The sequence below is a fragment of the Lampetra fluviatilis genome, chromosome 53 (assembly GCF_964198595.1).
Source record: "Lampetra fluviatilis chromosome 53, kcLamFluv1.1, whole genome shotgun sequence".
Classification (NCBI taxonomy): Eukaryota; Metazoa; Chordata; class Hyperoartia; order Petromyzontiformes; family Petromyzontidae; genus Lampetra; species Lampetra fluviatilis.
In genome coordinates this window covers 1,355,973-1,370,599 of record NC_136327.1, presented here as the reverse complement: position 1 = coordinate 1,370,599, position 14,627 = coordinate 1,355,973, and the positions used below count along the sequence as shown (strand labels likewise).

Sequence of the window (14,627 nt, the reverse complement as noted above, 5' to 3'; positions counted from 1 at the left end):
GAGCCTGACTCTTTCAAGTCAAGGGGTCCAGGTATTCCCAAGCATAGAGAAAGGAGGGCTTAACTGTGGCAGAGAGGACATAGAACTTTGTGTGAAGAGATCGGCCAGGTAGCTTCCACGCAGCGTTACGAAACTGATGAAAATGTTATTCCGCTTAAATTGATTCAAAATGAAACCGATGTTGCTAAACCAGAGCTGGCTATAAGCACACTGCCTAGGTAAGGTAACTCCTTCACTTTGCCCACATTGGCACCATTTCCCTGTTTCAACAAAGACCCCGTATAGCCTGAAGGACAACACGGCACACCAGGGGGTGGGTGGGCAGCATCACACCATCACACCCGTCCACCTTAGTTTCCCGAGTGCTCATGTTTTAAACGCACACCAGGTACTCTTTTCAGGCTGAGTGAACCTAGGGGAGGTTCAGGTATTTGTCAACAATGCTGGCCATGAGTAGCAATCGAAATCGTGATGCTAGGTTTTTTTAGCGCAATTTTCTAACCACTGCGCACGCGTGCACACGTGTGCGAGAGGCCACAGCGGACGGCAGATGGCCGGCGGGTCACCTGCGTGTGCGCCGTGCAGGCGTAGCGCTTGCGGTAGCCGTAGTCACAGGTCGTGTCCTCCAGGCAGAAGCTGGCCTTGTGGCCCTCCGCCACCTTGCGGCCCGAGCCGGCCTCCAGCAGGTTGTAGTGGCTGAACTCGTCCATGCTGTGGAAGTGTCTGTGGTGGGGTGCGGGGGGAGGGGGGCGTCGGGGGAGTCGGTGAAATATGGTGAGCGGTATGGTGACGGGTGTGGTTGACACGTGGTAAGGTGTGTGGTGACGTGTGTGGTGAAGTGTGTGGTGAGATGTGTGGTGAGATGTGTGGTGAGGTGTGTGGTGAGGTGTGGTCAGGGCGTGGTGAGGGGTGTGGTGAGGTGAGTGTGTGGTGAGGGTGTGTGGTGAGGTGTGGTCAGGGCGTGGTGAGGGGTGTGTGGTGGGAATTGCGGTTGGTGTTATTGGGTGAGATGGGGCGCTCGCAAGGAAATGGTGAGGCGTGGTGAGTTGCGGAGAAGTAGTTAGGGTTGCCACCTCTCAAAAACACCGGTGCCTGTCATAAGCAGAGGAAGAATATCTCACACTAGCGGAGAAGAGAGCGTGAATGCAATGTCTGGAGTGACGTACCACCACCACCGTCACTGCCAACGTCATCGTTATTGTTAAGAAATCTACACAAACTGGGGCTTTCGACGTCCTCGGAAGAGTTATAGATTTCCTAGGATGGCAGTGGCAGCAGCAGCAGCGACCAATCTCAACAAGAGGGCGATCCTGGGAAAATCAGGACAGGTGGTAACTCTATGAGGAAGGAGGCGTGGTGAGGTATCGGTGAGGTGTGGTCTGTTATTGGTTAAATATGGTGAGTTGCTGCCCTCACTGGTAGCATGCGTGTGTGGGTGGAGTGAGGTACTGGTGAGGTACTGGCGACATGGTGAGGCAAGCGTGATATTTGTTGGCGTCCTGGATAACTGGTGAGGTAGCAGCAGTGCTGAAATTCAGCCGGAACAGTCCCGAATGTTGTTGGGAAATTACTCAAACGCGCCACATCAACCTCACCTTATTTTGTCCTAAACCTGTTCACAGGATTATAGATTAATGTAGGGTGCAATAATAAAGGGTTACTATGGAAAACAGCACCCAATACTCTAGCGGCAGTGTCTTTCGCTAATAATCCCAACTTCAAGCCTGCCCAGTAGCGTTCCGGAAACTACTGGGCGAGAAACTAAGAACCAAAATATTTGGTGAGGTGCGGTGCGGTGAGGAGTGGTGGGGCTTGGCGAGGTACCGTTTTTGGTGAAGTATGGGGAATGAGGCTGTGCCCTGGCTGATGGCACGCATGAGGTATTCATATGAATTGGTGAGGCGTGGCGTGGCGAGGTCTCATGTTGGTTCAGTATGGTGAGTAGGCTGCTACGATTCCTGGCGGCACGTGCGAGGTGTGTGTGTGTGGTGCGCTGCGGTGTTGTGGCATGTGTGGTGAGTTATCGCTGTGGCAGGGTACTGGCGAGGTATTGATCGGGCACGATACATGATCTGTGAAGTATGGCTGTGCACCGCACTCACTGACGGCACGTGTGAAGGAGAGAATGTGCGTGTGAGTGTGGTGTGCTGCTGTGGGGGAGCAGTAGTGTAGCGGTTAGCGTGCTGGACTATGAACCCGGCGATCCGGGTTCGATTTGCCGCTCACGGCCACCACCAGTGACGATTATCTGAATCGGTCCTGGGCCTCCCCTAAGTCGACTCAACCTCAAAAGAGTACCTGGTGCAGTGTGTAGTCAACATCGCCACTGGGGAGACAAAGGTGGTCGGGCGTGGTGCTGGCCACCCACCCGCTCGTGTACCGTTCCGGCCTTTATAGGTGCTCGCTAACAGCACTTGCCCCGACAGTCTGTTAGGCTATACGGGGGATCTTTTGTCTTTGCTGTGGGGAGCGGTAATGTAGTGGTTAGCGCTACGCTGCGCTACGAACCTGGCCACCCGAGTTCGATTCCCGCTCACGGCCACCACCAGTGACGATTATCTGAATCGGTCCTGGGGCGCCCCTAGGACGACTCAGCCTCAAATGAGTACCTGATGCGGTGTGTAAAATCATCGCCACTGGGGAGACAAAGGCGGCCAGGCGATGTGCAGGCCACCCACCCCCTCGTGTGCGGTTCCGGCCTTCATAGGTGCTCGCTAACAGCACTTGCCCCAACAGTCTGTTAAGGCTACACGGGGGATCTTTGTCTGTGCTGTCGTGTAGTGGTGGGGTTGTTGGCGCGGCGCGGCGCACGATTGTCGGAGTGCGGCTCACTGGTGGCACGCGTGCCACTCCCACGCCTCGCGCGGGCGGCTGGGCAGGAAGTCGGCTGTGCCCTGGTTCTTCACTTTCTGCGGGAAGCGCAGGAGGACACGCACGTCGTAGTCAGCCGCCTCGGGGCGGTACGCCGTGCTGGGGGGGGGGGGTACGGGGGGGGGGAAACAGGGAGAGAGGATATACGGTAGGAGGAAGGAACGGGAAGAGGTGGTGGGAGCAGGAAGAACAGGGATCAGGGAAGAGGGTGAGAGTTGAGAAGCAGGTGGGAGCGAGGAAAGACGGAGTGGGGGGAAAGGGGAGAGGGAAGGAGGCGGGAGAGGGTCAACAGGGAGAGCGGGGGAGCAGGTGGGAGACGCGCTGTCAGTGAGTGTCCCTTGTCGGGTTTCCCCCCCAGCCCCCCAACCATTTCCTCCCCCCCCCACCCTCCCTCCCCCCTCACCTGGCCAGGCATTTCTCCTCGGCGGCGCAGCGCAGGGAGTAGAGGTGAGCGCGCTGGATGTAGGTGGACACCTGGATGTAGTAGGGGTCCGGGACCAGGTCAGGCAGAGCTAGGGGGGCACGGGGTCATTGGGTCACAAAGGGCACGGGGTCACGAAGGGCACGGACACGGTCTCCGTGACAGGCAGATTCAGGCGAGCACAAGGATGCCCAAACCCCCTGTATGAACCCTTTGCCCAGACCCCGCAATGTGACCCCTCTCATCAAGGGGGTACGCATCTATGCGGATCCTAACGAGGAAACTCCCTGCCTGTACTTCCTGTACAGAATCCACAAACCGAAACGGACCCCTTTTCCAGACCTTTTATAACTAACACTGCCTCCTATCTCAACCATTGACTCCCTATCCCTACCACCGACTCTTATCCGTAACTCTAATTCCTGTCTGTAACACTGCCTCCTCTTACCCCTCACACTGTCTCCTCAATCTCTAACACTGACCCCCATCCCGAACACGGTTTCCTAACGCTGACTCATATCCCTACACAGGGACCCATTTGCGCAAACAACTCCCCTTACACGGACACGTGGATACTCTGCAGCAGGACCCCCTTGCGCGTGCCCCCGCACAAGCATCGCGAGTTCGTGTTCTGGGGTGGGGGTGGAGGATGGGGGGACATCGAAGACGTCATTAGGGGGCACAAGAGTGGACGTCAAACTCTAAACAGATGTTAATGGCATAAACAAGCAGGCAACTCCGACTCCCTCCCCATAACTGTGTTTTCCACATAACGAAAAAACATATATACTGGACATCTGTGAAAAAGAGCTTTCATAATAAACGTTTTTGGGTTATTTATAAAATAACGCGATCTAATTAAAAAACGTTTATTATTAATAATATTGGTCGCGAAAGCCGACGTGTTAAAAAGAGCTTTGTTGCTCATCGGATTCCTCCAGTATAAATATTAATTCTGATAAATATACAAGTATTTATTTTACACATCCCATAAGTCGCCACGGCCTTCTGTACTGGCAGTGAATTTTTTTTCGTTTGAGCACCAATTGGTTCAACACAAAGCACCAACAAAAAAACCCCTACTCTGAACCAGTCTCGACATTCGGTCGGTGTCTCTCATCAGCAGAAGAAGTCAAGCCCTCGCTTGAACCGCAATGCTGGTGTACTGCCGCCACAGACGACTGCGTTTGCACACCGAGAGAGGCCTCTCTCGAACGAACGACGCCGTGCTATCCAAACCGCTAAAGCCAGGATGAGTCACAGTGCGAGATGCGATGTTGTCCGTCTTGCGTTCTGTTCGAGCGCACACCCCCCGTGGTGCAAAACGAGTAAAGGGCCGTAACACGCGCCAGGTGAGGGTACCCACCACGTTTTGCCCCACCGAGCCCATTCATACTGCTGAGGCCGGACAGAGACGGTGGGGCGGGAGGGATAATAAAAACAAAATAAAAACAAAATACAACTGCCACCACCATTGTTTCAAATGCCGCGCCCGGAGATTGAGTTGAACCGGTGACCTCTGGACGTTGTAAGTCCAGTTTGTTGCTGACCATTACACTATTGTACCACCACTGTGGCAGCAGCAGCCTTCGTTTCGCAGCCACGGTATGCTTAACTGTATGTCTCTAGATATATCTGTTATATAGCGCAGCAAACCGGTAACCGGCATTTACCGGTTTTCATGCCGTCGCCGGTCGTGCAAAAACACGATTTTAATAACCCGAGACCAGGGGTTGGCAACCAAAATAACAACAAGCATTTTTTGTCGAATTCGGAATAAAACCCCGCAATATTTCAAGAGCCACAGTTCACTGTGGTCAATGCGAGACGGTGGGGTCCTTGATTCATAACGTCGTGAACTCGTCCTTGAAGAGCCGCACGCGGCTCCAGAGATTATGAATAATATTGGTCGCGAAAGCCTACGTGTTAAACCCTAGACTATGAGAACCCTAGACTATAAGAACAATAGACTATAAGAACAATAGACTATACCAACCCTAGACTATGTGAACAATACCGAAAGACCCAAAGAATATGGGAACAATCAATGGCGGAGCCAGGATTTTCAGGTCGGGGGGGCAACCCCTCCAGCAATGAAAAATGATAGAGGCGTTATTAGTAAGTAAGGAGTTGTTAGTAAGTAAGGACTTGTCCCTTGCTTTTTATTCGACGCATGTGTGGCGATGGCGCAGCCATCGATCGAGGGTCGAATTCGAACCGCGTCGTGTGATCGGCATCGCGCTCGCTGAAGGTGAATGCCTTCAGGGAAGTCGTGCCCTGCATACGCAATTGCGCACAATTCTGTGAGACACTTATAACCGCTTTGCCGTTACTTATTGCCAATTATGGCAATAAGTATAATCTCATAGAGTCCCTGGCACGTAATAATATGCTACACAGTGGCAGTGGGGGGCGCAAAACTCCGCTTTATTACTAATAAACCCCAATGATCCGATCGAAATTAGGGATTTCGATCGGATCATTGGGGATGCACGTGCCCCCCCCCACTGGCTCTGCCAGTGGGAACAATAAACTATAAGAACCATAGACTATAAGACCTCCCGACGACAAGAATGCCATAGGGGCAATACAGCTACGCAGCGTGTGCTGCCCGATATGTTTCCGTCTGTTGTTCGGAACGATTCCCGAACGTTGAAATTCAGTTCCTGAAGAAGTTTACCCGGCACGTGCAGCGAAACGTCAGACGTCGTGCCGAACAACCCGACAAACACATCGGAGAATTGAGCAGAGGGGAGTTGTGGTGGTGGGGGGGAGTTCAGCATTCAGCAATCGGTGTGAGTCGGGGGACAGCCTCCCTCGGGGTTAATTTCTAAGAACCCCTACACGGACCCCCTTAGAACCCTACGCGGACCCCGTTCACTTAGAACCCCTACACAACCCACCTGACTTAGAACCCCCTACACCAACCCATGCAAGTTCCCTGTAACACCCCTCCCGCCCCCCCCCCCCCTAACGCAGGTAAACTTCTTACGGGTTCTCTGCGGGGTCCGGGGCGGCACGCGGTTGCTGAGGAAGGGCGGGTAGGGGTTCCTGTAGTAGGGGTTCTCCTCGTGGCGGTACGTGTTGGAGTTGGGGTCATCCCCCACGCCCTGACCGGCTCGTGTCCCCTCGGGGACCCCCTGCACCCTCGGCATCCCCCCTTGCTGCTGTCTCCCAGTCATCCCGTCCTGTATGGCCACGGATGCCGGCGTCTCGGCGGGTCTCGCGTTGCGGGGCGGTGCAGGCGCCGGGGCCGTGGCTGCTGCTGCTGCTGCTGAAGCTGCTGCAGCTGCTGAGCTTGTGGCCGTCTGGGTCCGGGGCGCGGGGAGCGGTGCGGCCACGGGTCGAGGTGCGGCCGCTTGAGGTCGCGGCGGGGCCACTTGGGGTCGCGGGGGGGCCACTTGGGGTCGAGGTGCGGCCACTTGGGGTCGCGGCGCGGCCGGGGCAGACGCGTGGGGTCGTGCGGTCGCCCATGAGCCAGAGTTGGTCTGCCACCAGTAGCTGCTGCCGCCACCACCACCACCACCAGTTCTTCTGGTCTGTGTCACTGGGCTGGGTCGAGGGGCAGAGGGGGTCTGCCTGCGTCCCTGTCCACGGGCCCCGTTTGACCCCTGCTGCTGCTGCTGCTGTCGACGCTGCTGCTGTAGCTGCTGCTGCAGCTGCTGCTGCTGCCCCTGCTGCTGCTGCCCCTGCTGCTGCAGCTGCGGCTGCCCCGGCTGCTGTCCACCCGCTCCCAGCCAGAATGTGTTGCGGCCCTGGTTGTGGGCGCTGCTGCTGCCCCCAGGCAGGTACTCGGGCCCGGAGTTGAGGAGGCTGTACACCTGCCCGTTGTTCTCCCACTGGATCAGCTGCCTCCACACCTCGCCCGGCCGCCGGGGCCCCCCCGCGGAGGGGGACACGGGGGTCTGGGCCCCCGCCGGAGGGGCCCGCAGCAGCGCGGCGGCCACCAGCACCCACCACAGCCCCAGGGTCTTCATCAGCACAAGCGGCGACGACGGGGATGTTGAGGAGAGTGGAGAGGCGTGTGCTGGTGAGTGTGAAGAGGTGAGTGGTGAGGTTGAGTAGAGTGGAGAAGTGGGCGATGTTGAGGAGTACGATGAGGTGCGTGGTGGTTTCAGTGAGGATGAAGAGGTGCGTCGTGGTGCTGATGAAATCAGTGGAGAAGTGCGTGGTGGTGGTGGTGTTGAGGTGAGTGATGAGGTGATTGCCGGTAAGGTGAGTGAAGAGGTGGGTGGGGGAGTCCCGCTCATCGCTGCGTCACTCGCTCCGCGTGTCTCTCCCTCTCAAGTCGCGCACTGTGCCTCCTCCGCTGCCTCCTCCTCTCTTCTTCTCGCTCCTCCTCTACCCGAACCGAACTCCGCGCCGCAACAGCCTCCAGCTCCTTAATAAACCCCGGCGCGGCCCCTCGCATCCCTCCTCCTCCTCCCTCCACAACCTTCCCCGCACCGCCTCCTCCTCCTCCACCACCTCCTCCCTCCACAACCTTCCCCGCACCGCCTCCCCGTCACCTCTCCACATCCTCCGCCAGCACCCCGCCCCCCCATCACTTGCCGACCTTCATCACCTGCGCCAGATGATAGCATCTCGCATCACCTGCGCCATCACCTCAACTAAATATTTAAATATCGATTTAAAGCTTTCTTGACTGCAGGGATTCATCTTCTTGGTTCTTTCGGTAAAGTCACGTAGAATGGAAATAATAAAAATAAAACGTCGTGAGAATTATTTGATGTTTTATTTTTATTATTGTATTACTTCCATTCTACGTGACTTTACCGAAAGAACCAAGAAGATAAATATTTAAATATTAAAAAATGTGTCACCAGGAAAGGTCCACTCAGTTTGTAGATCTTTTTCAGAAGCGACCTGGTCGCAAATGATAGCTCGAGAAAGAAACTTATCGCGTGGAAATTCATCGCAGCCAAATGCTCTAAACGCATGTTGATGAATGTGGAGGGAAAAAAACCCCCAGGGCCTCGACACGCGGGGAGAGAAGCTCAAAATACGCGGCAGGCGTCAGGGTCGGGATCGAACCCACGACCTCCTTGTACACAAAGCGAGGAATTCTTTGGGTCTTTCGGTGAAGTCACGTAGATCGGTTCAAAGAAAAAAACTAAAAAATAACAAAAAACTAGGATGTTTCGTCGTTTTTTGTTGTTATTTTTTTTATGAATTCCTGCAGTCACGAAAGCTTTAAGTCAAGATTCGCGCGAGGTAGTGAACGTCTCCCATCAATGTCCCCATGGCAGACGTCTCGTGACCTCCTCCTCCTCGCCTTGAGCCCCCCGCGCCCTCCCTCCAGCTCCCCCCACCGACTCGACATCGCCTCCCGCCTGGACCACCGCAGGGTCCATCCCAACATCACCCCACGGTCACCCACCACCGCCTCACCCTCACCAGCCTCACTCACCCCCCCTCACCCCCCTCACCGCCTCACCTCACCACCTTCACTCACCCCCCCCTCACAGCCCCTCACAGCCTCACCCCGCCACCCTCACTCACCCCCCTCACCCCACCACCCTCACTCACCCCCCTCACAGCCTCACCCCACCACCCTCACTCACCCCCCCTCTCCCCCCTCACCGCCTCACCCCACCACCCTCACTCACCCCCCCTCACAGCCTCACCCCACCACCCTCACTCACCCCCCCTCACCCCACCACCCTCACTCACCCCCCTCACCGCCTCACCCCACCACCCTCACTCGCCCCCCCTCACCCCACCACCCTCACTCACCCCCCTCACCGCCTCACCCCACCACCCTCACTCAACCCCCTCACCCCCCCTCACCCCCCGCACCCCACCACCCCCCCCTCACCGCCTCACCCCACCACCCTCACTCACCCCCCCTCACCCCATCCCCTCACTCACCCCCCTCACAGCCCCTCACAGCCTCACCCCACCCCCTCACTCACCCCCCTCACAGCCTCACCCCACCCCCTCACTCACCCCCCTCACAGCCTCACCCCACCCCCTCACTCACCCCCCTCACCCCACCACCACCCTCACTCACTCACCCACCCCCACCCACCCCCAGTGGCGATGACATTAAACCCGCTAAGTCAATGTTTCCCTCAGCTCCGCGCTGCTTTGGATGGCTCACGGGGGAGTCGCTTAAACGGAGTTTATGTAACAACGCCCCCTGATCCCCCCCCCGATCCCCTCCTGATCCCCTCACTATTCCCTACTGATCCCCCCCCCCTGATCCCCTCACCATTCCCTACTGATCCCCTCACTACCTCACGATTCACTACTGATCCCCCCCCCATGATCCTCTCAACCCCTGCTGCACTCCCTTGTGAACCCCCGACGTCACCCACGATCCCCCTCACTTCGTGATTCCTTGACGTCACCCATGATCCCCGATGACTCCCCTCACTTTTTGTCTCGTGCCTCTCCTCACGATCCATTATGATGTCTTCACCCCCCCCCCCCATGATCCCCTCGCTCTTCAGAGATCCCCTCACTGTATCATCATCCAATGACTTCACTCACGATCCCCCATCATTCCCTCACTCCACTCATTACCCCCCTAACTCTCCTCATGATCCCCGATGTGGCGGTGTGGAGCACGGCTGGCCAGGGTCCCCGGGTCCCCCTAGTGGGATGAATCCAACCTCCCCGTGTCCCCTGCTCCCCCCTCACCACCGCCTCCGTATCTCTGCTCGCCCCCCACAAGTGGCAGCAGCAGCAGCCTTCTCCCTGCTCCCCTCTCCCCGCAGCACAGCACACTGCCGCCTTTGTTGTTGTTGTTGATGCTGCTGCTGCCGGGCACGTGGCGCGGAGTTCCGCCATCACTGCCAGCGCTGTCCGCACGTCCCCCCCCCCACAACTCGCCTCCGTCTTCACAGAGGCGACATTAACGTCTCCCACGCCCCCCCCCCTCGCTGCCTCACTCTGCCGGGCCCCCCACTCCGTGCCGGGCCCCCCACTCTGCTTCGTTATTCGCTTCGGCTCCATCCCATCATCGTCCCAGCCCAACCTGCCCGCCGTGCCGCTCCACACAGCCGGGGTCGGGCCACCCGGGACGCGGCCACGAGTTCTAGGAAAGTGCGGAAAAAGCCTGGGCCTACGGGCTGTGGTCCCCAATATGATTTTTAAATGACAAATCTTGATTTGAAGCTTTCGTGGCTGTGGTGAAGTTACGAGCGAGGGCGAGTGTGTGATTGTGCGTGTGTGATTGTATATATATGTGTTTGTATGTGTGTGATTGTATCTGTGTGAAGGATTAAAGAGCGCAGCCCTGCAATTGCTCGCTCACGCCACTGCTGGCGGAAGGCGCCTCCCACTCGAGGCAGCTCTGTCGAGAGAGGGTCGTTTGGCCTACTCTTCCCACGTCTTGGGGGATGTGGCAGTACTCACACTTTACCCCACCACACACGACGACTAACTCAGGGAACTTGTTTTATACTGCTGCATGGATAGAGGCGGGGGGGGGGTAAAGTGCACAAATGTTTCCACTGCCGCGCAGGGAGATCGAATCAACATCAGCGACCTCTGACCTGCATGTGTACGAGTGTGGAGGGAGCGAGTTCGATTCCTGCTCACGGCCAACCCCAGTGACGATTATCTCAATCGGTCCAGAGCCTCCCCTAGGTCGACTCAGCCTCAAATGAGGACCAGGTGCGGTGTAAACATCGCCACTGGGGAGACAAAGGCGGCCGGGTGTGGTTGCTGGCCACCCACCCCACCCCCTAGTGTGCCGTGCCAGCCTTCATCGGTGCTACTCGCTAACAGCACTTGCCCCAACAGCCTGTGCAGGCTACACGGGGGATCTTTGTCTCTGGTACAAGGTGGGGGAGCGGTGGTGTAGCGGTTAGCGCTACGCTGCGCTACGAACTCGACGACCCGAGTTCGATTCCCGCTCATGGCCAACACCGTTGACGATTATCTCAACCGGTCATGGGCCTCCCCTAGGTCGACTCGGCCCCAACTGTAGTACCTGGTGCGGTGTACTAAACATCGCCACGCGGGAGACAAAGACGGCCGGGCAAACATTTGTTTTACTGGCTTACCCCTCCCCACCCCACACCCCCTCGTGGACCGCGCCGGCCTTGCATGGCTGCTCTCGAACAAAAGTTGCCCCCCCCCCCCCCCGAAAAAGTCTGCTGAGCCCATAATGGGGGGCCTTTGTCTCACGCCCGTGTGCGCGTGCGGCACGTGTCGTGCCGGCACGCACGGCTGGCCCTGGTGAACACGACGCCGATGCCTCCCCGCCACGCGGTTACACCACAGGGCGACCCGCGCAGTCGTCCCCCCCTTCCCCCCCACACTGGGCGCCTCTGTGCCGCGTTCTCGGGCCGCGCCCAAGCATCTCCACCCCCCCCCCCCGTTAGCCGCCGCGCTGAGTGCGTGTTAGGGGCCGTCCATAAATGACGTCACGCGAGTTTGGACGATTTTTGACCCCCCCCCTTCGTCACACGGCGTCACAAAAAGTCAGACCCCCCCCCCCACAAATATGACGTCACAAAGCTCTGCCCCCCCCCTTCCAAAAAAAATAAAACATGCTTCAAATCGCTCTAGTGCGTATTTAATGTGGCGCTGCACTCTGATGTTGTAGGAGAAAACATTTATAAAAAAAAGTCTATTTAAGTAGAACGTGTTGTCTATATTTATTTAAAGTTGCGCATTTTTATGTGACTTCACATTTCTCACCCCCCCTCGATCGTCACAAATGTCTGACCCCCCCCCCAGGTGCGTGACGTCATTTATGGACGGCCCCTTACAACGCGCTAACTCAACACATCAAGTGTTAATTAGGACTGTATCAATTCGCCACTTGAAATGGTAATTCATCATCGAACGGCTTCGTCTGCAGGATCAAATCCACTGCTTGTCGAAGGCGTTCCGCTCCAAGCAGTTGCTATGCGTGTCTCACGGCCGTGCGGCGGGTAACGGCCCATGCGAGTTGATTTAATCGGATCCATCTCCCCGATGGACGCGCCAATGTGGACGCGTTCCATCTGTTGGCTGCCACTCCCGTCGCTGTTCTCATGGCCGAGTTTTCAGGTCCATACGGCGTACAGCCGTTTCAATACGGTCACATTTTGTGTGTCTATTTGTGTGTTCTCCCTTGTGATGGGGACTTTGTAGGATGAACGTTGAGATGTATAAGGGTCACGCGGGGACGAATCAGGTCTGAATTGGTCTGTAATAAGGAAGGCAGTGATAAGGGGTTCACAGGTTTGTGTTCTGGACCGTCGGCCATCAACCCCCTCCCGAGATGAGTTCCACCGAGAAGACGAAGCGATGAAATCAGCTCGTGTTGAGGCAGCTTCTGGAGTGAGATGCCTCCCTATTGTGCGTTTGTGGGTTTAACTTCTTTCGCACCGTACGTAGCCAACCGTGCTTATGGGAGGTGCGGGGGAAGGACAACAAACTAAACACAAACATCGGTTCTATTGGCTGTGTAGGAGGGCAATTGCCCGAAACGTCAAGTCATAGTTTCCTTTGAAGGACACGCACGGCGTTATTGACGCATGTGCTGAGTCTGTTGTTGTTTGTGTTTCCTACGTCATACGTGGTCCCTGATGTTTAAACACGGCGCCTTTTGCAAATGCACTGCAGGGGGTTATTTAACCATACTTCACCACGCTGGTCGCGTTTACTTTGATGTGTACAGTACAGTAGGCACGAGTCTCTGTGGGTGCTCCCGAGTTCCTCTTAAGTTGAAACAAATAATAAACGTCTTAGAATTGAATCGGCGTCCAAAGCCAAATATCCAATATTCGAAGGCAGGACCCACCTGAAAATAAGTTTTGAGACTCAGTGAAACTTTCCTGCAGAATAAAGGACATTAATCATTGTGAACATACGCACACTAACGACATCATCCAACCTGATATTTAAGGAATATAAGTTGGACGTTACGCGTCCCGACAAATAACGTAGCGGATGGAACGCGCCTCGAGAAGACGTCCAGAGAGGGGGGAGATGGAATCTCACGGCATCAGTTCGTGGGCAGGTGCTCGATGTGGATTGGTGGATCTCAGCAGCATGGTAGGAGATGGGGCTGCTTGGGGAGGCCTTCATCCAGCAGTGGATTGATCATGGATGAGGATGATTAATTATTAATTTGTTTAAACCTCATATTGATTTTAATTCATCGGCCGCTCGTGCAGTCAGTAGCTCATTCCCAGTAAACGTGCAAAGTTGAGCCAACGTTAGGCCCAACGTTCTCCAAACGCTGGGCCTAACGTTGCACGTTTACTGGGTGACTGATTGGGATCAATTACGATCTATTACCACCGACTGAGAATCAAGCATCGAAAGCGTCGATTCTCAAAGCCGAAGCAACTTTGTCGCGCGATAAAAAAAATCAATTGCTCAACTTTTTTGCTTGAAACTCCGCAGACTCGCGGCTGCTTCTGTTGGGTAACGCCGTCTCACTTTACCCAGCAATTAGTCTCGATCAGGGCCTGCGTCTTTAATCATGAATAGGGGCTGAGAACCCGACACCGACCACTGCCTCCACTTTCGCCTGGGCGGTTCGACCCACGCAGCCCAGCAGGGGACCTAAGGCAATAAAAGGCGTGCACTGGGCCTATGAATCATAGTGTCGTATGATAAAAAAAATAGTCTTGCTGGCTGGATTCATGCCTGCCTGGCTGAGTTTCTGGTTGGCTGGATTCCAGGCTCGCGGGCAAGTAGAGACGTCACCGTGCAACAGGGCGTCGAGCGCGGCTCGTGCGCACCAATGCCCCCCCCACACCCCCACCTAGGTGAGATCGAGGGAGGTGAGGACGGGAGAGATGGAGGTGAGGAAGGGAGAGAGAGAGAGGGAGGTGAGGAAGGGAGAGAGAGGAGGGAGGTGATGGAGGGAGGTGAGGAAGGGAGGTAAGGAAGGGAGGTGAGGGAGAGAGTGAGGATGGAGAAAGGGAAATGGATGTGAGAGGGGCGGGTGGAGAGTGGAAAGACGTGAAATGGAAAGGAGTGAGAAAAACGGAAAGAGGAGATCAACAAGCAATGGGAGGACGAATTTTTTTCCAGCTGTCGCGCGCCGCTATATATCGATTCGAGTACGAGGACTTCTGGGATTGCTAACCCTCGTGCAGCGTTCTTCACTAATTTTCAGAGGGGGGGCCACTTTCGCCGACGAGACATCATCAGTGTGAGGGTCATTGGGGATTGACAGCACGATGGGTGGGGGGGGGTGTTGTCACGTGTTGTGTATTGTGGGGGGCCGCAAGTCAAGGGCCGCACTGAAGGCCACCAGGGACCGGCAGTGGCCCGCGGGCCTTGCAATAACAAACAAAAAACCCTGCCCTAGTCCACTCACAGGCAATTGTTGAACGTTTCATGAAAAACGTTGCATTTTGAGGCTGAGCCAGACAGA

At 56.0% G+C, this 14,627-nt stretch overlaps 1 protein-coding gene across 1 annotated transcript; it reads right to left on the bottom strand.

Annotated features, from left to right (window-relative positions):
- Positions 1–497: 497 nt before the first annotated feature.
- Positions 498–7,713, bottom strand: LOC144949200 (lysyl oxidase homolog 1-like). The gene is made up of 4 exons (XM_078879089.1): positions 6,285–7,713; positions 3,275–3,383; positions 2,833–2,970; positions 498–723 (listed from the first exon to the last, which is right to left on the bottom strand). Exons 1-4 carry the CDS (start codon positions 7,540–7,542, stop codon positions 498–500), a joined length of 1,731 nt encoding a protein of 576 aa, XP_078735215.1. The 5' UTR covers positions 7,543–7,713.
- Positions 7,714–14,627: the final 6,914 nt, after the last annotated feature.